Source organism: Portunus trituberculatus, chromosome 32 (genome assembly GCF_017591435.1).
Source record: "Portunus trituberculatus isolate SZX2019 chromosome 32, ASM1759143v1, whole genome shotgun sequence".
NCBI classification, from domain to species: Eukaryota; Metazoa; Arthropoda; class Malacostraca; order Decapoda; family Portunidae; genus Portunus; species Portunus trituberculatus.
Genome location: NC_059286.1, coordinates 1,166,700 through 1,192,689, shown reverse-complemented (window position 1 = coordinate 1,192,689; position 25,990 = coordinate 1,166,700). Strand labels below are relative to the sequence as shown.

Sequence of the window (25,990 nt, the reverse complement as noted above, 5' to 3'; positions counted from 1 at the left end):
AAGCGAACCAATTATAACAAGTTTAACCCCTGACTTAAACTTCCATTGAGAGTAAACAAAGTGAGAGTGCATCTTAGTACAGTGAAAGGTTTAATGAAAGTAAAAATTATGAAGTTAAACATTTAGGCAGTTTAATTTAAGTCATTATAATGTACACTAATGTATGTATGTACGTAACTTTATAATGTTGATGATCTTAAATTTATGAAGGGCGGAAGAGTGAAACAGAAAAGACACTAACTGGTAACCTGTGGAATGCAAACAAAGGGCCTATCATTTTATCACATACAAAACTTATGTACCACATTTCCACAAGGCTTTCCATTTTATTCATTGTAGAGTTGTTACCGGCACGGCTATAATATTCACCGACACCGATAACATATACCTGTTGAAGTACCAGTCGAAGGCAGGTAGCATCCACTCACTGGTAGGGTGAAGACAGGCAGAAGTTCCACAGGTAATCTGGCAGGTAATGAGTGCCAGATGTAGTTCTTCAGGAGCAGCAGCGTTTTGTGGTCGAGCGGCATATAATTTATATTAGTCTTTTGGTTTATGGGAAAATATACTCCGTGTTGTGGCTTAAGTGTATTAAGTTACTAGTTTATACAATCTTATGTACACGGTGAATAAAGGCGGGTCACTAAAGGAAAAGACACGGCCTAAAAGACTTTCACCAGTTTGTTCACCCGTAAATCACCAGAGTCAATCACACACGAGTCACGGAACACACTTGTCAATGTCACGCCACCCAAGGAAGATCTGAGGTGCCGCGCCCAGGCAGGCACCGCAAGGCGTGGTGGTGTTGCAGCTCTTGACACGAAAAATTACTTATACATTTAAATATTGTGGTTAGTAAAGTGTGTTAGTGATTGAGGTGATTTTATTAAAATGGTCTAAAATTAATGTTAGTAGTTTTAGTACCTTTTAGTACCTTTTAAGGTTCAGGAGTACATTACATGATTTATTGTATGGCAACTAAAAACAGACGCGTCTCAAGTCTAACAGGACAGGTATCTAGCCTGTATGAGACGGGACGAACGTACTAATGATGCCTACAAAATACAGAATAAATCAGAATATGAAAATATATCTCTACCTAACCAGTGCGCCTTACAGAGTCACAAGTTCAGGTGGTTCATTTAGCTTGCAAGAAAGATACAGTCTCACCAGCCTTCTTAATAGAGTCTGCTGACTTGAAAATAGTAGAGACAGTAGATGGATTCAAGATGGTGGTGAGCAGTGCTATAGTTTTCTTGCCTCTCTCGTGTCTGTGAATAATATCCAGCTTCACTTCGAGAGTAAGAGACTTCCTGGTCTTCTTAGGAACGCTAGGCCACATTGCAGTGCGTTTTGGTGGTAAGTTGTTGCTGTTGACGCTGTTATGTTTTGAAAAGAGAAGTGAGTGGTGCGCATGTTGTCCATGAGAGGCTTGATCTTGATCTTGATTTTGATTCTACAGGATTTCTCCTGAGGCAGGCCTTCGTATCGGCAGCTCCTGATGTATTGAAAATCCTGTCGCCTTGCATGATACGGTGGGGCTTTCAAACTTGGAAAAAATTACCTGGATAAAACTTCGTTAAAGCGAGTTTGGTGTTCATTAAACGAGCAGATGGTAGTAAAATGAAACCTTCGTTGTAGCGAAATTTCATTGTGTGAACCTTCATTAAACGGGGGTTGCCCGTAAATAAAAATAGTCATAAAAAAAAAAAAAAATGTAAAGTACTGCGCAAAAGAAATAAACAAAATGATTTTATTTACCTTTCTCTCGCCATGTATTCTATCAGATGATGTCCCTCCCGAGGCTAAGGGACAGTAGGGATTTCAGGCCTTACTCATCTTCCGCTGAGTGGACAGTCAAGGATAAGACGTCGTCATCTGCACTGTCGGAAGCAGATGTGGAAGGGCCAGCTGTAGCAGGGTCGGCACGTTTCACTGGTTTCAAGAAAGAGGATATGGAGGAAGGGCCAGCTGTAGCAGGGTCGGCACGTTTCACTGGTTTGAGGAGGATATGGAGGAAGAACCAGCTGTAGCAGGGTTAGCAGTTGTGACAGGGACAGCATGTCTGACTGGTTTGAAGAATGAGTAGATGGAGGACTGTTTGGTTTTTCTTGTTTTTTAAAAACATCATAGATTTCTTGATAAATTTTGACACTTTTCTTTACATCATGAGCCACTTTGCTACTCCTGGCAGGATTTGGGTCACGTTCCTTCAGGGTTTCTAGAGCTTTTTTGATACCACCGAGACATTCTCTAAGAGTTTTGATGTACGGGCCACACACAGGTTCTTCCTCGTTTCCCTCTTTTCTGTCTTCTGTGATGCTTTGTCTTGTTCTATAAGTTCACTGTTTGAGAGAGGTTTAGCATGGCTTTCCAAAAGATCTTGAACATCATCATCATCAACTTCATCGAAGCCAGCCCTATGGCACAGATTTACTGTAATTTCTGATCGCACCAATGTCGTCTTCAATGAAGCCTGGGAAGTCATGCGTGCATTCTGGCCATACTTTATTCCACTCCAAGTTCAAGGTAGATGTCTTCACTTCATCCCAAGATGACTTGATGTTATCTAAGGCGTGCTTGATGTGATACGACTTCCACCATTCCCTGATAGTGGGCTTGCCAGGCCTATCTGTGCCCTTTATCAGTTGCTACATGGTTTGCCACTGGTAGTAGGCTTTAAATATATGCCATAATTATTATGAATATATTTGTGCTTACAATAGACCCTTTAATATTTCATTTATTCATCTGATTAGTAATTCATGTAAGTAATATGTAATGCAGTTAAAAAAAAGGGGGGGAGGGGAAGAGATAACAGGCTCCAAGGGTGGTCAAGTTAAAGTCAGTATTGTGAGTGGCGGGGAGGTGTGGCGTGGATGACATCATCACCCCTGCTCCCCACGATGGGCCCATCGGATGACATGAGCGGATACCGTATCTGTGAATTTTTCTTACCATATATCGAATTGAGGGTATATAAATTTCCAAATACCGTAACTGTGAATTTACCAGATAAAGAATTACAGTATAACGAGGACTTACTGTATTACCTTAATATCGATATACCGATGCCGGTGCGCATCCTGCCGCAGTCTTGAGAAAAACAACATTCTTTTGGGTTATCGGTATTTTTTTTTATTTGGAAACTTACGATGGCACCAAAGAGGGTTATTAGTGGTGAAAAGAAGGAATATGGTGAGAGTGCAAACGTTAGTGAGCCACGGCCCTCCATTTGTGGATTCACAGGAATCACGCCAGAAACTTTACGAAGACATTTTCATGGATGGTGACTCATTCTCCAGCAACCTCCCTCCTCCTCCCCACCCTTCTTCCCTTCTCCTCTAAGTTATCCATCACTACCCTTCACTTACGGTATGTACAAATGAAAATTGCAAAAAAAAAAAAAAAAAAAAAAATGCATTGAAATTTTTATAAACTTGAGGTTTGGCTAAGATTAGAACGAATTACCTGATTTATAGGTATCAGTAGTTGAACTTTTTAATACTCGAACAGCCATTAGGAATTAATTAAGTTCGAGTATTGAGTCTCCACTGTATATAAAAGTTGATCTATGTAGTTTGAACTTATGAGTGACATAAGCATGTTTTCTTTATGTTTACTATTGTCTGGATTAATACACTTTCAATCAAGGGTGTACTCTTTTGGAAATCTGGGGATGACCAAATAAATCTTAATGCCAATTCATTAGAATATTAACTTGTATACATTTGTTCATGAAAGGAGTTTGATTTTACCTGTGTTACTAAGTAGATGGAATTGTGTAAAAGAAATTATCACATTAATTTATTGCATTTCTATGCTTGTAGAATAACACTGTATGTATCATTCTACAAACCCCAGTGTGAGCAAAGTGGGACTCAGATTGTGTTGCCATCTGGTGACAACCATTAGTTTTGAAAACTCTCCATTGTGTGGATTATCTCTACCTATGCTCAGTACTCTGCACTTGTTAATATTGAACTGCATTTATCTGTCCTTTTTTCTTCCTATCTAAATCTGCCTGCAAGGCAATGGCATCTGAATCTGACTTAATTAATCTACCTATCTTTGTGTCATCTGCAAATTTCCTAATATCATTGCTAATTCTACTATCCAAGTCATTAATATATATTGAAAATAATAGTAATGGTCCTAAAACTGGACCCTGTGGCAGCCCACTAATTACTTGACCCCACTCAAAATTAGATCCATTAATTACTACCCTCTTCTGTTGCCTATCACTTAACCACACTTTAATGCAGCCTAATATTCTACCATCTATATCATGTGCTTTAACTTTTTTAAGAGCCTCTGGTGAGGTACCTTGTCAAAGGTTTTACTGAAATCAAAGCATAGAATGTCATAATTACCACCATCATCTGCTGCTTCATTAAACCATACACTTAACTTTCGGCTATCGCATCCAATTGGGGCCGAAATAGCCGCGCCATAGCCGAAAACGAGATAGCTGAATTGAACAACTAATGGTGAAAATTGTTATTGGTGCCGCAACCACAAATTTTACTCCTAATATCCCTCATTTTTACCTTTTTTTTTCATTACTGTATAATCGATTGGTACCAATTAAATTCAATAAATTCATAAACAACATTTCACAGCTAGGGTTCTGTCTTGTCTCATTGGTTACGTTTGGCGATGGTAGGAGGATGGCGTGGAGGGTTGGTGGGCACAAAAAATGGTAGAATCTGGTTATCACTGTCTAGTGGGGAGGACGCGCACTCAGAGACTGTGTTTCATCTTGGCGGGAAGGCGGTTTTGGCCAATGAACGCTCAGATATCCCATGACGTCATGGCTGGGTGCACGATAGCAGGCATCTGAGGTCGCAATAATGAAATTTTAACAGCTTTTCATGGGTGCGTGATAGCAATAAAATGCGATAGCTGGTCGCGATAGCCAAGGGTTGACTACTGTAAAAACTCAACAAGTTTATAAGGCACAACTTCCCCTTCGTAAAGCCATGTTGCAACTGATTTATCAAGCTGTGTTTGTCTAGGTGTTCCCTAATGTTTTTCATTATCATTGATTCCATTAACTTACCCACAATTGGAGTTAAGCTGACAGACCTGTAATTAGAAGTTAGGGTTTTATCTCCCTTCTTAAAAATTGGTACCACATTAGCTTCTCTTTACATTATTAGTAACTCACCTGACTCCCGTGACATTCTAAAAAAGCACTGCTAATGACTCACTGATGAGCTTCTTGCACTCTTTAAGTACCCTTAGGTATATTTCATCCGGTCCTGGTGATTTGAATTTCTTTAGTTTATCTATCTTCTGTTCTACCATTTCCTTAGTTATATGAATATCTGTCAGCTTTTCACTATCCTCTGCCCTAAAAATCTATTCACGATTTAGGATTTTCTATGTACACTCAACGCCTTCCTTTTGGTGATCACTGCATTACTTCTATCTTTACTTTGCAAGGATAACTGATCCCAGTAAACTCCAAGCATCATACCCTTTGCTCTAAGTTCGTTTTGTAGAGATTCATAGGTAGAGACCCACTCTCTTGGGTACAAGTGAGCTTCAGAGAAGGTATTGATAGCTAAATTATACTGTTCTCTTATTTCTTGTTTCTTTTCACCGGTCTCTTGCAAATTATCAATATACAAACCACTCAGCAAATTTTTGATGTTTTCATGTTGATCTTTAACATTCTCCAGATGTCTCTTGATGGTTGCATTAAGTAGAAATTGAGAACAAGTGGCTCCAAACAAAACTATTTTGAACCTGTTAGGATCCAAGGGGTCCTTCAGCCACAAGAATCTTATACTATCCTGATCTTCATTTAACTTTACCATTAAGTATGCTTTTTCAATGTCACTAATGCAGGTGTATTTATGCAACTGGAATCTTAACAAGATTTCAGTCAAGTTTGTTACTAAAGTAAGTCCTGTGAATAGACAATCATTTAAGCTAAGCTCTCATTCACTGGCCTTTGCAGAGTAATCATACACAATTCCTACAGGGGTAATTGTAATCTCCATCTTAATTCCTTTATGAAGTAAATAATGCCCTGGGTTATTACATATTTCTGTACTGGTGACTGAACCTTCTCTATGAATCCCTGATCCTGAATAACCTTTGAATATTGAAAACAATAGCCAAGATCCTTTATAAATTTCCTTTGCAACCCCCACATGCACCCTAAAGCTTACTTAAAATTAGTAGGCAACACATGATCTTTTTTTTTTGTTTTGTTTTCATTGCAAGGTGAATTTACTGTATACCTGTTTTCTTTTGAGGAGTATTTTACTCTATCCTCAAAGTTATGTAACACCTCTTAGTATTTATTTCCTATTTCAAATGCTATACCTACAGGATCTAACTCTCAGAGAGCATTTAAATCTTTAATCTCTGGGGATGCTTCACCACCTCTTCTTTATTGAGCTGCACCCCTATTAGGTGTGTTGTTGTTTTAAGGTTAGTTAGGTACTCCACATTGGTTCCATCATGAGGTGCATTAAATTGACCACTTAAGACATAATCACTTATTGTGGGTAAATATTATTCCTTTTTCCCACACATATCCTGCATGGACTATGTCATAATAATGGTCAGTACCTCTCAGCAAGCTTATTTCCCTTTTACCTTTTATCTTGGGGTCTGCTAGTTTAATAACCTTTGTTCACCAACCAATCATGTACTCCTGCTAGACACAAAGGACTTTTATTATTGGGCAACTGATCTACTACTAGTGCATTTAAGGTCCTTCTTACCTTGTGCTTAAAGTTCAGTGCCACAACTTCATACTCTTTCCTGTGAATCCCTGTAACTGTAACTGAACTTCTACTACAACTCGATGCTTTAAATTATCCAAGCAGGATCATGTTGCAAATGATCTGTGGACACTGATCTAAAAGTGCTGGAGTCATTGTGACTTTATTCTCAGTTATATATATGTTGATATTTATACAGTTGCTGGACATTGATGTCAGAGTAGTGGAGGTTTCTCTGTGGTCTTCATTTTCAACTCTGACTAGATAGCCCATACTGAGGACACAACTCATTGTAATTATAATGATATGAACAAGGTTGGAATATGCTGCAGTGGTCTGGTCATCCCATGAGAAGAATAATTAAAAAGATCAAAGGACTATAAATAGTAGTAATAAAAATTGTGCAAGAACTAATAGCTCTGCATATGAGAGACTAAATTAAATTAAGTTTTCAAAACAAGAAAAAGAAGAATGAGAGATCTATACAGGATGACAATCAAAATGGAGAAGTTAGACAGAAAAGATCTGTTTGTGTGGAATGATAGAGAAATTAGAGGATACGGTAAGAGAATGATGATAACCACTTTCTGGTGAGATGTGAAGAAATATAGCTTCCCAAGAAGTGGTATTGAAGTATAGAATAGACTGGAAGAGGAAATGGTCTGTGCAAAAATCATCCATGATTTTGAGAATATTTTGGACAAAAGTAGACAAGGAGACAGGGCAGCACAATGTTACCTCCTTTCCTGTAATTATGGCTATGTAAACACAACTACTATGTTGGTAAAATACAGCAACATTTTAGTGTACTGTAGATTTAGTCTCACAACAGTCTTGATACCATCTTTTAATCACACTTTATCTGAAAGAGTTGTGACTTTTTGATAGCTTCTCTCTCTCTCTCTCTCTCTCTCTCTCTCTCTCTCTCTCTCTCTCTCTCTCTCTCTCTCTCTCACAAAAAAAAGTAACAAAAACTTGTTGATGTTTACATTAATTTTACAGGTATAATTGCAGTTTGCAGTTCAAGCTGACCTGATCTTTGGTTCATGATGACCAGCAGAAAGGATCATAGTTGCAGAAAAAGAGTGCAGGAGGAGGAATCTGAATATGTATGCCCTCCATGGAACTTCTCCTGGATAGTGCCTGGGGAAATCTGTGGCTCAGCTTGGCCAGAGACTCAAGCCAATATTGATTATCTCAGGTAATGCAGTTTAATGTGCTACTCATTCCAAAAATTTAAAAAAGATTTTGCATGAATTTCAGGATGTTATACAAATGTATGTATTTTCTGGGGCACATTCATAAAATACCATAATACTAAAGGGATAAAATGTGCATTGGGTAGAGCCATAGAGGTCATATGTGTCAGTTTAGGATCTGACCAGATAAACAAAGAGAAAAACATGTGTTTATTTACCTAGTTGTACTTACCTAATTGTATTGTACAGGGTTTGAGTGGGGCTCATAGTGTCCTGTCTCCATGTCTCCAATATTTCTTTAAAGCTATGCACATTATGTGCTTTAACAACTTAATTACTCAATGCATTTCACTTATCTACCATTCTATGTGAAAAACTATTTTCCAATATCCTTCACACACTGCCTCATCCTGATCTTCTTTACATGTCCTCTTGTCTTTCTATCTTCTTCTGTCACCAGCACCACATCTTCCTTGTCTATCTTTTCAATGCCATTGACTATCTTGTACATTGTTATTAGGTCTCCTCATTCTCTTCTATCATGTAAGGTTGGCAGTATCATTTCCTTCAGCCGTTCTTCATATGTTAGGTCCTTTAGTTCCAGCACCATCTTTGTAGCAATCTTCTGTATTCATTCTAATCTTCTTACATCTCTTTTAGAGCTCAGAGACCACACCACAGCTGCATATTCCAGCTTTGGACATATCGTGCTTGTGATAATTTTTTTCATTATATCTTTTGTCCATGAATTAAAATGCCACTCTTATATAGTCAACATTTTATATGATAATCCAAATATCTTGTTTATGTGTTTTTTGGAATTCAGATTTTTTTCCTGTATAATCACTCCCAGGTCTTTTTCTTATTTAGTTTTCATTGTTTGTTCTCCCATCAGACAGTTCCATACCAGTCTTTTCTTGCTCTTTCCTAGTTCCAGTACATGACATTTCTTGGCATTGAACTCCAATTTCCATTTCTTACTCCACTCATAGATTTTGTTTATATCTTCCTGTAACAGCAAACAGTTTTCCTTGGTTTTGATTACTCTTAGCAGCTTTGCATCATCAGCAAATAAATTAATATAACTATTCACCCCAATGTGAATGTCGTTTACATAAATCTGAAACATAATGGAGGCTAACTCGGAATCTTTTGGCACTCCCCTTGTTACTTTGCCCCAAGATGAGTATGTACCTCTGATCACAGTCCTCATCTCCCTGTCCTTCAAATAATTCCTTGTTCATTGTAATTAAGTTCCTCACATTCCTCCTATGTTCTCTGGTTTCCAAAGTAGTCTTCCATGAGGGATTATTAAAAGCCTTTTTTATGCCCCGGAATACTGTTTCCAACCATCCTTCTCTGCTCTCCAGTTTTTCTTTTACTCTCGAGTAGAAGCTTAATAAGTTCGACACATGACCGTCCTGTCCTAAACCCAAATTTTCTGTTCAATATAAATTCTTGTTCTTCCAGATGTTAAGCCCATTTTTCTTTGATAACCATTTCACACAATTTCCTCATAACACTTGTAAGTGACACCAGTCTGTAATTTAATGGCTCAGTTGCCTTTCCTCCTTTAAATATCGGTATTATGTTGTGTCTTCCATTATAGTGGATCTTTCCCTTTATTTAGTGAACTTGTAATTATTTCCCAAACTGGATCCAACAGTTGCTCTTTACATCCTTTTAGCACCCAGCCTGATACACCATCCAGCCCCATTGCTTTTCTGACATCCAAATTATCTAATAATTCTCTAATATCCTCTTTGTGCACTGTGATTTCCTGTAATCCCTAGCAATGCAATGTCCTATTTGGTTTTGTAAAATCCTCTTCTACAGTGAACAGTTTTGAAACTTGCATTTATTATTTCATACATTTCCTTCTGTTTGGTATGCCTTCCCTCCTTTTAATAATTTTTCGATTGTTTCTTTATTCTTCATCTTACCATTTATAAATTTGTAGAAAAGCTTGGGTTAATCACTTTTATGCACCACATCTTTCTCAAAGTTTCTTTCTTCCTCCCTCTTTACTCTAATATATTCATTTCTCACTTCCTTATACTGCTGTCTGTTATTGTTATTTCTCTGTTTTATGAGTTTCTGCTAAACTGTACCTTTTGCCGTTTTAACTTCTGTGCATCTAGCATTGTACTAGGCGTGTATATTTTTCTTAACTCTATAAAAAGGTATATATTTCTTTACTTCTTCATTATATTTCTGTATGAATATTTCATATTTCCCTTGTATTGTCCTTCCATACATGATGTTTCTTCATTCAATATCGGCAAAATTTTTTCTTAATTTTTCAAAATCTGCTCTTGCATAATTTAATATCTGTTTTTTGTGGTCATATCTGTAACTTATCCCATCCTCCTCATGTATTTTTAGCTCTAATGTCTCATGATCACTTCTTCCCATTGGACTAAGGTATTGTATGCTGGGAGGGGGCTTTGGCTTCTTTGTGAGTACTAGGTCAAGCAACAATGATTCTTCTTCCCCCTTGTACCTTGTTGACTCCTCCTCCCACTGATCCATTGTATTTACCATAGTCAACTGTAACACCTCCTCGCTCCATTGTCCAGCATTATTCATTACTTCCATCTCTTCTTATATTATCTAAGCACTTAATCACCTCTCTTTGTATATTGTTATGTTCCTCGGTTCCCCATGTACAGGCAACCCCCGATTAATGAACCTTCACACAACAAAATTTCGCTACAACAAATGTTTCATTTTACTACCATCTGCTTGCATAACAAACACCAAACTCACTTTAAAAAATTTTTATCAAGGTAATTTTTTTGAAGTTTGAAAACCCTGCCGTATCACGCAAGCTGACAGGCTTTTGAATACACCAGCACCTCTCATGGACAAAATGCGCACCACTCACACCCCTACCCTTCCCTGGTCTTAGTTCAAAACAATAACAGCGTCCAGCAGCAGCTCATCTTCCCTTGCTCAATAGGCCACCAAAACGCCCTGCAACCAGCCCTGCAATGTCACCTAGCATTGCTAAGAAGACCAGGAAGTCTCTTACTCTCAAAGTGAAGCTGGATATTATTCACAGACATGATAAAGGCGAGAAAACTAATAGCATTGCTCGCCACCATGGCTTGACTCCATCTAGTGTCTCTACTATTTTCAAGTCAGCAGACTCTATTAAGAATGCTGGTGAGACCATATCTTCCTTGGAAGCTAAAAGAACCACCCGAACTCGTGACTCTGCAATGAATAAAATGGAAATGTGGTACATAAGTTTTGTATACGGTACAATGATGCATCCTTTGTTTACATTCCACAGGTTGCTGGCTAGCGTCTTTTCCACTCCACTCTCCCTCCCTTCATAAATTTAAGATCATCAACATTATAAAGTTACTTACCTACATACATTAGTGTGTATTATAATGATTTAGTCAAATTAAACTGCTTAAATGTTTAACTTCATAATTTTTCTTTCATTAAACCTTTTACTGTACTATGATTCACTCTCACTTTGTTTACTCTCAATGGAAGTTCAAGTCAGGGGTCAAACTTGTTATAATTGGTTCACTTAATGAAAAATTCATGCAACGAACGTTTTTTTAGGAATGTTACCTGTTCGTTAAGCGGGGGTTACCTGTATTTGTCTTAGGTGGCACATATGTAACTATGTTTTTCTCTTTTTCAATTCCTCTGTTTTGATTGTTACTCCCATTACTTCTGCCATGCCATCACCATATCAGGAACAAGCTGTAACCAGTAGACAGGCAACATCGTAGGTCAGCAGCCAGTCACAAGGCACAAAGTGTAGACACCATCAGCGTAACAAAGAAGAACGAGAAGCAGACCGGGGAGCAAGGCCACTCGTCGAGACAGGAAGAAGCAGCAGAGGGCTGAGGTCTAGACTGAGTGAGGACTAGCAGCAGATTGAAGCGGGGCTGGTGCCGCGAGTATCTCATTGAATGCCGTGGTGACGTCAGTTTTAAAGATTGTGAAGTGAAATTCTCCAATAAAATGCCTTTTTTTTCCCTCTTCTGACCTTTCATTATTTTTTTCTCCTACTGCTACTGCCAGTTAATTTGTATCTCTTCCTTTCTTCCTCATTTCTATTCTTCTTTATATAATATTTCTCTAAGTTTTGTTGTTCTATATAATATTTCTTCTGTTGCTGCTTGTTATTTTAGTAGTATTTTAATTGGTCTCGTTTTTCCTTCTTGATATGGTCCCATTCTGTTTATTTCTTCTACTTCCTCCTCTAAGTTCTGCCTATCTTCGTCGTTTAGATTTTTTAGTAGGTCTTTGACTGATTTCATTTCTTCTTTTTTTCTTCTTGGTCTATATTTTATACTTTTTTCTTTTATTTCAAATACGATTACACTTCTTTTATTCTGCAATTTCTCTAACTAGATTTTCTTTTGTCTTGAGGACTCCTATCATTCTTTTCCTGTTCTTCATTCTCTTTCATTTCCATATTCTCCTTTATCAATTTATCTAGTTTACATTCAACAGTCAACACTCTCTTAAGTAGTGAAGTATTAGCGTGTCGAAACCTTCACCTAGTTGTATTTACCTAGTTGTAGTTTTACAGGGCCTGGGCTTTATGCTCGTGTGGTCCCGTCTCCATATCTACACTTATCCAATTTTTCTTTAAAACTATGTACACTCTTTGCTGATACCACTTCCTCACTCAAACTGTTCCAAGTCTCAACACATCTTTGCGGAAACTAAATTTTTAACATCTCTCAGACATCGTCCCTTCCTTAGTTTCTTACTATGCGATCTTGTGCTTCTAAAGTCATATTCTTCTCTCAGGATCAGTTTCTCATTATCCACTTCATCCATTCCGTTAATCAATTTATAAACTTGTATCAGATCCTCTCTCTCTTCTCTGCTCCAAGGTTGGTAGATCCATTGCCTTTAGTCTCTCCTCATATGCCATCCCTTTAAATTCTGGAACCATTCTTGTAGCCATTTTTGTAGTCTCTCTAATTTTCTTATGTGTTTCTTTTTATGTAGTCCACACAACTCCTGCATATTCCAATCTAGGTCTTATTTTAGTACTTATCAATTTCTTCATCATTTCCTTGTCCATATAGTGAAATGCTACTCCAATATTCCTTAGCAAATTATCGTCTCTCTGAAAATTCTATCAATATGGCTAACCGGTTGATTATTTTCTTCCATTGTCACTCCCAAGTCCTTTTCCTTTTTACTTTTCTAGTTCTACTCCATCTCCCATCTTATAGATTCCCACTGGTCGTCTTTCACTTTTCCCATTTCCATGACATGGCTTTTGTCCACATTGAATTCCATCTCCCATTTTTGCTCCATTTCCAGATCTTGTTTAAGTCTTCCTGTAGTATTTCACAATCCTCTTTTGTTTAATGACTCTGCACAGTTTCGCATCGTCCATAAACAGATTTATGTAGCTGTTCACTCCCTCTGGCATGTCATTTATATATACGAGAAAAAGTATTGGTGCCAATACTGACCCTGTGGCACTCCGCTGTCTACTGTTCTCCACTTGGACTTCATATCTTTAACTATCGTCCTTATTTCTCTCCCCTTAAGTAATTCTTCATCCATCTCAATGTGCTTCCTTTTAAGCCACCCTTCTCCTCTAACTTCCATAGTAATCTTTCATGTGGCACTTTATCAAAAGCCTTTTTAGATCTAAATAAATACAGTCAACCCATCCTCTCTCTCTTGTACTTTATCAACTATTCTAGAGTAGAAACTCAATAAATTTGTCACACATGACCGACCTTTTCTAAAACCAAATTGGCTATTTGATAATATTTTGTTGTCTTCAAGAAACTCGATCCATTGCTTCTTTATTACTTTTCACACATCTTGCATATTACACTAGTTAGTGATACCGGTCTGTAATTTAAAGGTTCTTCCTTCCTTCCGCTCTTATATATGGGAACCACCTCAGCTCTTTTCCACTCCACTGGCACTGTTCCATTTTCTATTGAGCATTTTATGATGTTGTATATTGGACTTGCTAGTTCTTCCCTACATTCTTTCAGTATTCTGCCTGAGACTTCATCCGGTCCCATTGCCTTTTCCTCATCCAATTCCGTCATCAACTTTTTATTTCAAGCTTGGTTACTTTAATCTCTTTCATATAGACAGTCTCTCTATTACCCTGTGGTCTTTCAAATTTGGATTCCTTAGTAAAGACCTCATGAAATTTACTATTTAACAGTTCTGCCATACTTTTGGGTCTTCCACCATTCCGTTTCTCCTTTTAACCTTTCTATTGTTTCTTTTTGTCTTATTTTTCCATTTATGAATCTGTAGAACAATTTTGGTTGTTCCTTACATTTTTCGACAATGTCCTTTTCATAGTTCTTTTCTTCTTCCTTTCTCACCTTAGCATATTCATTTCTTGCTGTTTTGAAGTTTTCCTTATTTTCTGGATTTCTGTTTCTTCTCCACCTTTTCCATGCTCCATCTCGTTTCTCCTTTGCCCTAGCACATCTTGCATTAAACCAATCTTTCTTTCCTTCTTCTTTAGGTCTATATTTCGGAACATATTCCCTGACCCCAGTTTTGTATATTTCCAAAAATAAGTTATATTTCTCTTGAACCGTTAATGAGTTTTCCATCTCCTCCCAGTTTACGTTTTAAAATAGTTCTTGAGATTCTCAATATCAGCCTTTCTGTAATTTAATCGGTCTCCTTTGTATGATTCATCTCTATCTTCCTTTCCTTCTTCTATATCCATCTCTAATATTACATGGTCACTCTTTCCCAATGGGCACTTGTATCTTATATCATCGTTAATTGGTATATCCCTTGTAAAAACTAGGTCTAATCTTGCCGGCTCATCGTTTCCTCTGAATCTTGTGTTTTCCTTTACTCTTTGGACCATCAAATTATCTATCATTAGGTTCAGGAATCTATCTCCCCAGGCATCTTCCCCCATACCACTTTCATAATTTTCCCAGTCTACCTCCTTACAGTTGAAATCTCCTATCAATATCACTTTTCTCCTTTCCTTAATGATTCTTGTAAGACTCCTTATTGTGTCATCTATCATGTCTCTATATTCTTGGTTAGTCCATGAGTTTGTTTTGGTGGCACATATGTTCCAATGATTGTTAACTCCTTTTTGTTAATATGCATCTTAACATACAGTATTTCTGATTTTCCTTCCCCAAACTCCACTTGATTTACCACTATCTCCTTCCTTAACATCATCATGACTCCTCCTCCTCCTTTACCCACTCTGTCTCTCCTCCATATATTATACCTTTTATCTATGTCTATTTTATTGCCTCATTTAACTTTGTTTCCACCAGGCATACAATATCTGGTTCTTCTTTCTTTATGTAATCTCTTAATTCTAATTTACTAGATAAAATCCCATCTATGTTTGTATACATCATTTTAATCTCTTGTTCTTATCATTTTTAGTTAAACTTGCTCCATTCTTTTCTCTTCTTTCTCTTTTATATACCATTTCCTTATCCTGTCTCCTATAATTCTCCAAAAAATGCCTTCTTCTCCTCCTCTGACCTTTCATTATTTTTTCTCTTGCTTCTGCCACCAGTTCATTGTGTCTCTTCCTTTCCTCCTCGTTTCTATTTTTCTTTATATATATATCTTTGCAACCTTCTGTTTCTCTGAGTTTCGTTTTCTATATAGTACTTCTTCTGCTGCTGCTTGTGATTTTAGTAATATCTTAATTGGTCTCACTGTTCCTTCTTGATATGGTCCCATTCTATGGATTTCTTCTACTTCCTCTTCTAAGTTCTGTCTATCCTCGTCATTCAGATGTTTTAGTAGGTCTTTTACTGATTTCATTTCGTCTTTTTCCTTCTTGGTCTATATTTAACATTTTTTCTTTCAGTCCAAAAATAATTACACTCTTCTTTTTTCCATAATTTCTCTTACTAAATTTTCTTTTTCTTGAGGACTCCTATCATTTTGCTTGTCATATTTTCATCTCTTTCTTTTAACTGTTCTTGAAATACTTCTTGAAATGATTCCTTGTCTTTCTTATCTTGGATTCTCCATGCTTGTACTTCTTTTTAATCACGTCTTGTACTCTTTCTTCTTCTTTGTTAACTAGATCTTTTAGCTTTTCTTTTTCTTTCTCGGCTTTACCGAGTCCTTCTTCCATCAATTTCTTATAGTTCGCTATTTGGACTTTTAATTCTTCATTTTCGGTTCTTAGCCTAGTTTCGTTTTCTTCCACTCTTTTATCCTTTCTTTCAATTTCTGGAGCTCTTTATCCTGTTCTTCATTCTCTTTCATTCCCATACTCTCCTTTATCAATTTATCTAATTTCGTTCGATAGTTAAGACTCTATCAAATAGTGAAGTTTGCGCCGTATCAAAGCCTTCAAATTCTCCTCCTCCCTCACCAACATTGTCATCATCAGCTTTCATTCTTTCCTTGTCACATACCTGCATTTAGATGGAATATCTTTCTCACTCATTATTATTTAACACTGTATTCATGAAAAAAAAAATGAGTCCACACTTATCGCCCAGGCCACTGTAAACCCAAACAAAGGTAGTGAAGATCAGCTGATTCTCGGGAGCTTCCTCTGTGTCGTCCTTCCTGTGTGTGTGTGTGTGTGTGTGTGTGTTACCTAATTGTATTTACCTAATTGTAACATACGGAAAAGAGCTATGCTCGTGTTGTCCCGTCTCCATATCTATTAATGTCCAGCTTTTTCTTAAAATCATGAATATTCCTTGCGTTGACCACTTCCACGTCTAAACTATTCCATGCTTCCACCCTTCTATGAGGAAGCTATATTTTTCACATCTCTCCTATAAGTGGCCATTTTAGTTTTTCCCATGCCCTCTCGACATTCTTCCATTCCACATACACAGATCTTCCCTATCCATTTTTCCATGCCAATCATCACTCTGTATATTGCTATCAGGTCTCCCCTTTCTCTTCTGTTTTCCAGGGTTGGAAGTTGCATTCTTTTCAGTCTGTCTTCATAAGTCAAATCTCTTAAGTCAGGCACCATTTTCGTTGCAGCCCTCTGTACTTTCTCTAGTTTCCTTATGTGTTTCTTTAAGTTCGGAGCCCACTGTATTGTTGCATATTCAAGCCTCGGTCTTATCATTGCAGTAATTATTTTCTTCATCATTTCTTCATCTAGATATCTGAACGCCACTCTTATGTTCCTCAATAAGTTCAATACTTCTCCAATTATTTTGTTTATATGTCTCTCTGGCGATAGGTCATTGGTAATTGTCACCCCAAGGTCTTTTCTTCATGACTGGTTTTATGTCTTCATTTCCTATCTTGTACATACTCCTGATTCTTCTTTCACTCTTGCCAAACTCTATTTTCTTGCATTTTGTCGTGTTGAACTCCATTTGCCATGTACAGCTCCATTTCCATATTCTGTCCAAGTCTTCCTGGAGTAGTTCGCAATCTTTGTCACATCTCACTTTTCGTAACAATTTTGCATCGTCTGCAAATAGGCTCACATAACTGGACACCCCATCCACCATGTCATTTATGTAGACTGCGAACATTACTGGTGCCAACACTGATCCCTGTGGAACTCCACTCTCCACCAATCCCCATTCTGATGGTCTGTCCTTAATTATTGTTCTCATTTCTCTTCCTACCAAAAGTCTTCCATCCATTTTAGTAAACTGCCATGCACTCCTCCTACCATTTCAAGTTTCCAGATCAGTCTCTGGTGTGGTACCTTATCAAAGGCCTTTTTTAAATCCAGATATATTCCATCAGCCCAACCATCTCTTTCCTGTATTACATCTATCACCCTCGAATAGTAACATATCAGGTTTGTCGTGCATGAACGCCCTTTCCTAAAACCAAATTGACACTCACAAAGTATGTCATTTTCTCCAAGAAGTCTGTCCATCTAGTCTTCACCACCCTCTCACACATCTTAGCTACCACACTTGTAAGTGACACTGGTCTATAGTTCAATGGGTCTCTCTTGTTACCTGATTTATAGATTGGGACAATGTTAGCTCTTTTCCAGTCTTGGGGCACTACGCCTTCCCTTAATGAGGCATCAATTACTTCACAAACTTTTTCTGCCAATTGCTCCTGCATTCTCTTAAAATCCATCCTGATACCCCATCAGGTCCCACAGCTTTTCTCACTTCTAAACTCCCCATCATGTTCTTGATCTCCTCCACCGTTACTTGAAACTCCTTCATAATCCCTTTCTGTTCCATTACCAGTGGTTTGTCAAAAGCAGTCTCCTTTGTGAATACCTTCCGAAAGCATCCATTCATAGCCTCTGCCATTTCCTGGGATCTTCACTGTATACTCCATTTACTTCTAAACTTTCAATACTTTCTCTATTTTTGATGTTGTTGTTCACATGTCTGTAAAAAAGCCTTGGTTGGTCTTTACATTTATCAATTATATCCTTTTCTTGTTTCTTTCTTTCTTCTCTTCTAATCAACACATATTCATTTCTTGCTCTTTTGTAACTTTCCCACTGCTTAATCCGTCTTTTCCTTCTCCACCTCTTCCATGCATCCTCTTTTCTTGTTCTAGCCTTTTCACATCTATCGTTAAACCAGTCCTGCTTTCCAACTTCTCTATGTTGTCTTATTGGTACAAATTTTTCTCACCTTCTTTGTATATTTTATAAATTCCTTCCACTTTTCATTTGCTCCTTAGCACTCTTGAATTTCATCCAATTTGTCTCTTGAAAGAATTTCTTTAGGTTTCCAAAATCTGTCTTGGCATAATTCCATCTTCCCACTTTATATTCTTCATTTCTTCTAGATTTCTCTTCGTCTATCACCTTGAACTCCAAAACTGCATGATCACTCTTTGCTAAAGGGCACTCCACCCTCATCTCCTCAATGACCATTGGCTCTGTACTAAAGACCAAGTCCAGTCTTGACGATGCTCCCTCTCCTCCAAACCTAGTATCTTCTTTGACCCACTGAGTTAACACATTTTCCATTGCCAGTGTCAATAGTGTATTTCCCCATGTTGTCTCTGATCCTTCCATTGACCAGTCCTCCCAACACACCTCTTTACAATTAAAATCTCCCATCATTATAGTTCGTTCACAGCCACCCAACATTTCTTCCAGACATGTTCCTGTATCACTTATCATTTCTTCATATTCCTGTACTGACCATGCATTTGTCTTAGGTGGTACGTACACCACTATGTAGTGCCTCTTTTTCCTTCATTAGTTTCTGCTCTGATCTTTAGCACTTCTGCCTTTCCCATACCTTTTTCACTTGATCCACCTTTATATCTTTTTAACCAGCAACATCACTCCTCCTCCCATCTTACCTACTCTATTTCTTTTCCAAACGTTATATTTCCTTCTCCAACCTTCATCAGGTCTTCTCCCTCTCTCAGTTTTGTTTCAGTAAGACCCACAATATCTGGGTTCTTGTCCCTCAAGTAATCGTTGAGTTCTAAAATCCCGATATCACTCCATTTATGTTGGAATACATTACATTTCGCTCATATGTAAGTTTCTTTAGTCCTTTCTTGCTGTACTTTTCTGGGTTATGAACCACTTCCTCAGTCTCATATCCAAGATTCTCCAGAAAAACTCTTTCTTCTCTTCTTCTGTCCTCTCTTCATTTTTTTCAAAGCCTCCTTTCTCAACTCATTTAACATTTCTCTTTCCTTTTCACCGAGATCTCTTCTCAACCAAATCTTCCTTGTTGTTTCCTGCTGGGCTAGCCTCCATGACTTCTCCACCAATTCATCTACATCCTTTTGTGACTTAAGTTTGATTCTTATTGGCCTCATACCTTCTCTTGTGAACTTTCCAATTCTATGGAAGTCCTCTATTTCTTGTACTAGGTCTTTTCCTCCTCTTGCACCACATTAATGATATTATTTATCACCTTTTTATGTTTTCTCTCTCTCCATTTTACTCGGTGTCTTATCCTCCTCCACACCAAATATCACCACACATCTCTTTTTGTCTACAGTTTCCCTCACCAATGTCTCATTTGACTTAATAACCTTCACCACTTTCTCAGCTATCTTCTCTTCTATGATCTGTTGATCTATAATTTCAGCAAGGCCCAAAGTTTTCTCCCTGACTCTTTGATTTCCTTTTCCAGACTTGCAACTTTGTAATTTACCTCCTTTCTTTCCACTTCCTGACTTTTTTCCATTCAGCCTGCTTCTCCATCACTTTTCCTAGAGATTCTCCACATTTTCGCAATTCACTTTAATTAGCTTAACTTCCTCTTTCAGTGCTGCATTTTCCTTCTTCATATCGGCACAGTCTCTTTTTACATTGTCATAACTCGTTTCCAGGCCCTCATACTTTTCAAACAGTTTTCAATTTTACCTTCTAACTCCAGAATTTTCTTCACATAAGTGCTCTTCTCCATTATTCCTTGAAACCCTGTGAAGTCTGATTCCTCTTTCGAGTTCACGGCCGCCATGTTGCGCAGACGTAAACAAACCAGCTGATGGCTCAAACGCAGGCTACAGTTTATATTTACCTTCACTGGACATTATTTTGCTAATCAACAGTTAACATGACTATATGGAGACGGGACAAACATTACCAGCTCCTTTCCCACCTTGGTTACTCTTAGGTAACTGTAGAATTATAGATGATTGCTCTGGAGCTCAGCGACCACCTCCGCCATCGACGATGTCCCGTGTGTGTGTGTGTGTGTGTGTGTGTGTGTGTGTGTGTGTAGTTTTACAGGGCCTGTTTATGTGTGTCTCCCACTTCATCCATTATGTTGATCAATTTATAAACTTGTATCAGATCCCCTCTCTCCCTTCTCTGTTCCAGGGTTGGTAGATCCATAGCCTTTAGTCTCTCCATTTTTTATAGTCTCTCCAACTTCCTTATGTGTTTCTTTTTATGTGGGCTCCACACTACTCCTGCATATTCCAATCTGGGTCTTATTATAGTACTTATCAATTTTTTCATCATTTCTTTGTCCATGTAGTGAAATGCTAATCCAATATTCCTTAGCAAATTATATGGCTTACCGGTTGATTGTTTTCTTCCATCATCACTCCCAAGTCCTTTTCCTTTTTACTTTCTCCAGTTCTACTCCATCTCCCATCTTATAGATTCCCATGGGTCGTCTTTCACTCTTTCCCATTTCCATGACATGGCTTTTGTCCACATTAAATTCCATTTCCCACTTTTTTACTCCATTCCCAGATCTTATTTAGGTCTTCCTGCAGTATTTCACAATCCTCCTTTTGCTTTGTAACTCTGCACAGTTTCGCATAGTCCGCAAAGAGATTTATGTTCACTCCTTCTGCCATGTCGTTTATATATGAGAAAAAGTATTGGTGCCAATACTGACCCTTGCAGCACTCTGCTTTCTACTGCTCTCCACTTGGACTTCAAATCTTTAACTACCGTCCTTATTTCTCTCCTCCTTAAATAATTTTCCATCCATCTCAATGTGTGTGTGTGTGTGTGTGTGTATGCCACATACATTATGTATGTGTGCATGAACACTATGAATGCATTACTTATTCACATAATGCATTACATGGACCATTTCAACTGTTACTGGTAACAGGCATGCTATAAATGCCATGCTAATTTACATAAAGCATTATGCAGACCATATCAACTGTTACTGATAACAGGCATGCAAAAAGTGGAAAAAAGAATCCCTCAGATACATCTGATTTTCGAATAACTTGGATTAGCCATGCTCTCTATTGGTCTGACTTGTGCAAGGATTGCTGAATTTACCATAAGCCCCAAAAAGGGAGGCTGTAAGTGGTTCGTCTCTCATTGACTGAGGTAAAATTCTACCTCAGTGTCATTAAGTTATATATGTCTGTCTGTCTGTCACATATCCCATTTCCAGTCTCTGTAGTCCCTAGTGTTCTGAGTGTTGAATTCGTCAAGTGCAACTGGTCCTAGCTGATAATCATCTTATTTAGGGCTTGAGGATATATTCTCTGTATGCACCTAGTGGTTAACTTTCTTAATTTTTCTTGACTCACCACTGTTTAGGGGGCAGAGTTGGTCTTCCGAAAAGTTGATTTTGCCAAAAGCCAAATGTGCAGCATATGAATCTAATTAGTGTTTAACTTATTGTCAGTAAACCCACAGTTATAGACGAAGTATTTTGAAGTATTCTGGTCGTTTCGAAGGCCACCGCTTTCATCTTCAGCAGTACAAAGCAGAATGAAAAATACAAGCGAACTGAACCAAGAGAAGGGGGAGGGACAGAGGATGATCTCTTTGATTGGCCAACCCCACCTGTGAGCTCCACCTGACTCAAACCCTATCAGGACCTGACCTGTCTTTACCATTAATCCCTAGATCTGGTAGGGATTTAGTTACCAGAGAAGTTGCTCATTATCATGGTCTATTTGTGTTCTTTATTTTTGTGTATCTCTTCTGACATGTGGCTTGGCTTGAGTCCTTTCACAGTTGTTGTGAGAAGTTGGTGCAGTGATTCCCTGTGATCGAATGAAATATGGTGGTGACCTCTAAGATTTCAGAACTATTTGTGACCAGTGGACTGCATGATTCAGACTGTATGCATGCATCTTGCACCAGGCTGCACAGGAATTAGCCAAGGGAAAAGCTGAACCATAGAAGGGGTAGCTGTTAGAAGGACTGGATTTGGTTGTAACCTTCTATATTTGTGGCATTAGAAATGGAAGGAAGTGTTTGTATGACAATGAAATACTCAAAATGGAGTTCTTTGAAGGAAGCTATGATTTCTTTTCTCAGTTTTGCAGTCAGCCCTCAGGTAAACAGACTGATTTTTGTAAAAAAAGGATCATATCAGAAAGCAATGATTATGGAGTTCTTTAAAGATTATTACCTTAATCTCAATAAAATAATAATCACTATTGACAGTGATTTTGCCCTCCATTTTATAGAAACCATACTTGTTCTTTAAATCAGTCTGTTACAATAAAACAGTAAACTTCAGACTTCAAAGTAAATATTTAAAGTTTAATTCTATATTTTTACTTTTATTGTAATTTAAATTTGCTCTTACCAAACTACATTTCTTAATTATTTTCTTCTTTCATTCATATCTTTATCTTCCATGTTAGGAGTGAAGGAGTTGGAGTTCTAGTGAGCCTGAGTGTGGAGCGACAGCCTCACAGGTCAGCCAAGAAGATCATGGACTGCCACTTGATTCCTGTTGAAGAGTTTGAGGATCCCAGTATGGAGCAGATTACACAGTTCCTTGATATCTGTGATAAAGCTCGGCAGGATAAGAAGGTACTAAGAAAACATACAGATGGAGATAAGTTCTAAGATTTTATTTTTTGATATAGGTCTGTTCCACAGTACATTTGGCCACTCAAAAATATGACCATTGTGTACCTAGCAGGCATAAAAATACTTTACCACTGCATAAAATTATATGAACAAACAAATGTGTGTGTATTTACCTAATTGTATTTACCTAATTGTAACATACGGGAAAAGAGCTATGCTCGTGTTGTCCCATCTCCATATCTATTAATGTCCAGCTTTTTCTTAAAATCATGAATATTCCTTGCGTTGACCACTTCCACGTCTAAACTATTCCATGCTTCCACCCTTCTATGAGGGAAGCTATATTTTTTCACATCTCTCCTATAAGTGGCCATTTTTAGTTTTTTCCCATGCCCTCTCGACATTCTTCCATTCCACATACACAGATCTTCCCTATCCATTTTTCCATGCCAATCATCACTCTGTATATTGCTATCAGGTCTCCCTTTCTTCTGTTTTCCAGGGTTGGAAGTTGCATTCTTTTCAGTCTGTCTTCATAAGTCAAATCTCTTAAGTCAGGCACCATTTTCGTTGCAGCCCTCTGTACTTTCTCTAGTTTCCTTATGTGTTTCTTTAAGTTCGAGCCCACTGTATTGTTGCATATTCAAGCCTCGGTCTTATCATTGCAGTAATTATTTTCTTCATCATTTCTTCATCTAAATATACGAACGCCACTCTTATGTTCCTCAATAAGTTCAATACTTCTCCAATTATTTTGTTTATATGTCTCTCTGGTGATAGGTCATTGGTAATTGTCACCCCAAGGTCTTTTTCTTCATGACTGGTTTTTATGTCTTCATTTCCTATCTTGTACATACTCCTGATTCTTCTTTCACTCTTGCCAAACTCTATTTTCTTGCATTTTGTCGTGTTGAACTCCATTTGCCATGTACAGCTCCATTTCCATATTCTGTCCAAGTCTTCCTGGAGTAGTTCGCAATCTTTGTCACATCTCACTTTTCTTAACAATTTTGCATCGTCTGCAAATAGGCTCACATAACTGGACACCCCATCCACCATGTCATTTATGTAGACCGCGAACATTACTGGTGCCAACACTGATCCCTGTGGAACTCCACTCTCCACCAAGCCCCATTCTGATGGTCTGTCCTTAATTATTGTTCTCATTTCTCTTCCTACCAAAAGTCTTCCATCCATTTTAGTAAACTGCCATGCACTCCTCCTACCATTTCAAGTTTCCAGATCAGTCTCCGGTGTGGTACCTTATCAAAGGCCTTTTTTAAATCCAGATATATTCCATCAGCCCAACCATCTCTTTCCTGTATTACATCTATCACCCTCGAATAGTAACATATCAGGTTTGTCGTGCATGAACGCCCTTTTCTAAAACCAAATTGACACTCACAAAGTATGTCATTTTTCTCCAAGAAGTCTGTCCATCTATTCTTCACCACCCTCTCACACATCTTAGCTACCACACTTGTAAGTGACACTGGTCTATAGTTCAATGGGTCTCTCTTGTTACCTGCTTTATAGATTGGGACAATGTTAGCTCTTTTCCAGTCTTGGGGCACTACACCTTCCCTTAATGAGGCATCAATTACTTCACAAACTTTTTCTGCCAATTGCTCCCTGCATTCTCTTAAAATCCATCCTGATACCCCATCAGGTCCCACAGCTTTTCTCATTTTTAAACTCCCCATCATGTTCTTGATCTCCTCCACAGTTACTTGAAACTCCTTCATAATCCCTTTCTGTTCCATTACCAGTGGTTTGTCAAAAGCAGTCTCCTTTGTGAATACCTTCCGAAAGCATCCATTCATAGCCTCTGCCATTTCCCTGGGATCTTCACTGCATACTCCATTTACTTCTAAACTTTCAATACTTTCTCTATTTTTGATGTTGTTGTTCACATGTCTGTTAAAAAAGCCTTGGTTGGTCTTTACATTTATCAATTATATCCTTTTCTTGTTTCTTTCTTTCTTCTCTTCTAATCAACACATATTCATTTCTTGCTCTTTTGTAACTTTCCCACTGCTTAATCCGTCTTTTCCTTCTCCACCTCTTCCATGCATCCTCTTTTCTTGTTCTAGCCTTTTCACATCTATCGTTAAACCAGTCCTGCTTTCCAACTTCTCTATGTTGTCTTATTGGTACAAATTTTTCTCACCTTCTTTGTATATTTTATAAATTCCTTCCACTTTTCATTTGCTCCTTAGCACTCTTGAATTTCATCCAATTTGTCTCTTGAAAGAATTTCTTTAGGTTTCCAAAATCTGTCTTGGCATAATTCCATCTTCCCACTTTATATTCTTCATTTCTTCTAGATTTCTCTTCGTCTATCACCTTGAACTCCAAAACTGCATGATCACTCTTTGCTAAAGGGCACTCCACCCTCATCTCCTCAATGACCATTGGCTCTGTACTAAAGACCAAGTCCAGTCTTGACGATGCTCCTCTCCTCCAAACCTAGTATCTTCTTTGACCCACTGAGTTAACACATTTTCCATTGCCAGTGTCAATAGTGTATTTCCCCATGTTGTCTCTGATCCTTCCATTGACCAGTCCTCCCAACACACCTCTTTACAATTAAAATCTCCCATCATTATAGTTCGTTCACAGCCACCCAACATTTCTTCCAGACATGTTCCTGTATCACTTATCATTTCTTCATATTCCTGTACTGACCATGCATTTGTCTTAGGTGGTACGTACACCACTATGTGTGTGTGTGTGTGTGTATGTGTGTGTGTGTGTGTGTGTGTATTTACCTAATTGTATTTACCTAATTGTAACATACGGGAAAAGAGCTATGCTCGTGTTGTCCCGTCTCCATATCTATTAATGTCCAGCTTTTTCTTAAAATCATGAATATTCCT

At 37.9% G+C, this 25,990-nt stretch overlaps 1 protein-coding gene across 5 annotated transcripts in view; it reads left to right on the top strand.

Annotated features, from left to right (window-relative positions):
- LOC123512014 (dual specificity protein phosphatase 23-like) overlaps positions 1 to 23,246 on the top strand; it is an 85,621-nt gene extending 62,375 nt beyond the window's left edge. For 2 of the 5 annotated variants that reach the window (XM_045268140.1, XM_045268138.1), the window contains 2 exons: positions 7,746 to 7,944; positions 22,940 to 23,246. In XM_045268140.1, coding sequence (XP_045124075.1) covers positions 7,790 to 7,944; positions 22,940 to 23,147 — 363 coding nt within the window. In that variant the 5' untranslated portion in view covers positions 7,746 to 7,789 and the 3' untranslated portion in view covers positions 23,148 to 23,246. The remainder of the gene's footprint in view (positions 1 to 7,745; positions 7,945 to 22,939) is intronic. The other 3 variants (XM_045268139.1, XM_045268137.1, XM_045268136.1) reach the window with 2 other exon arrangements.
- Positions 23,247 to 25,990: the final 2,744 nt, after the last annotated feature.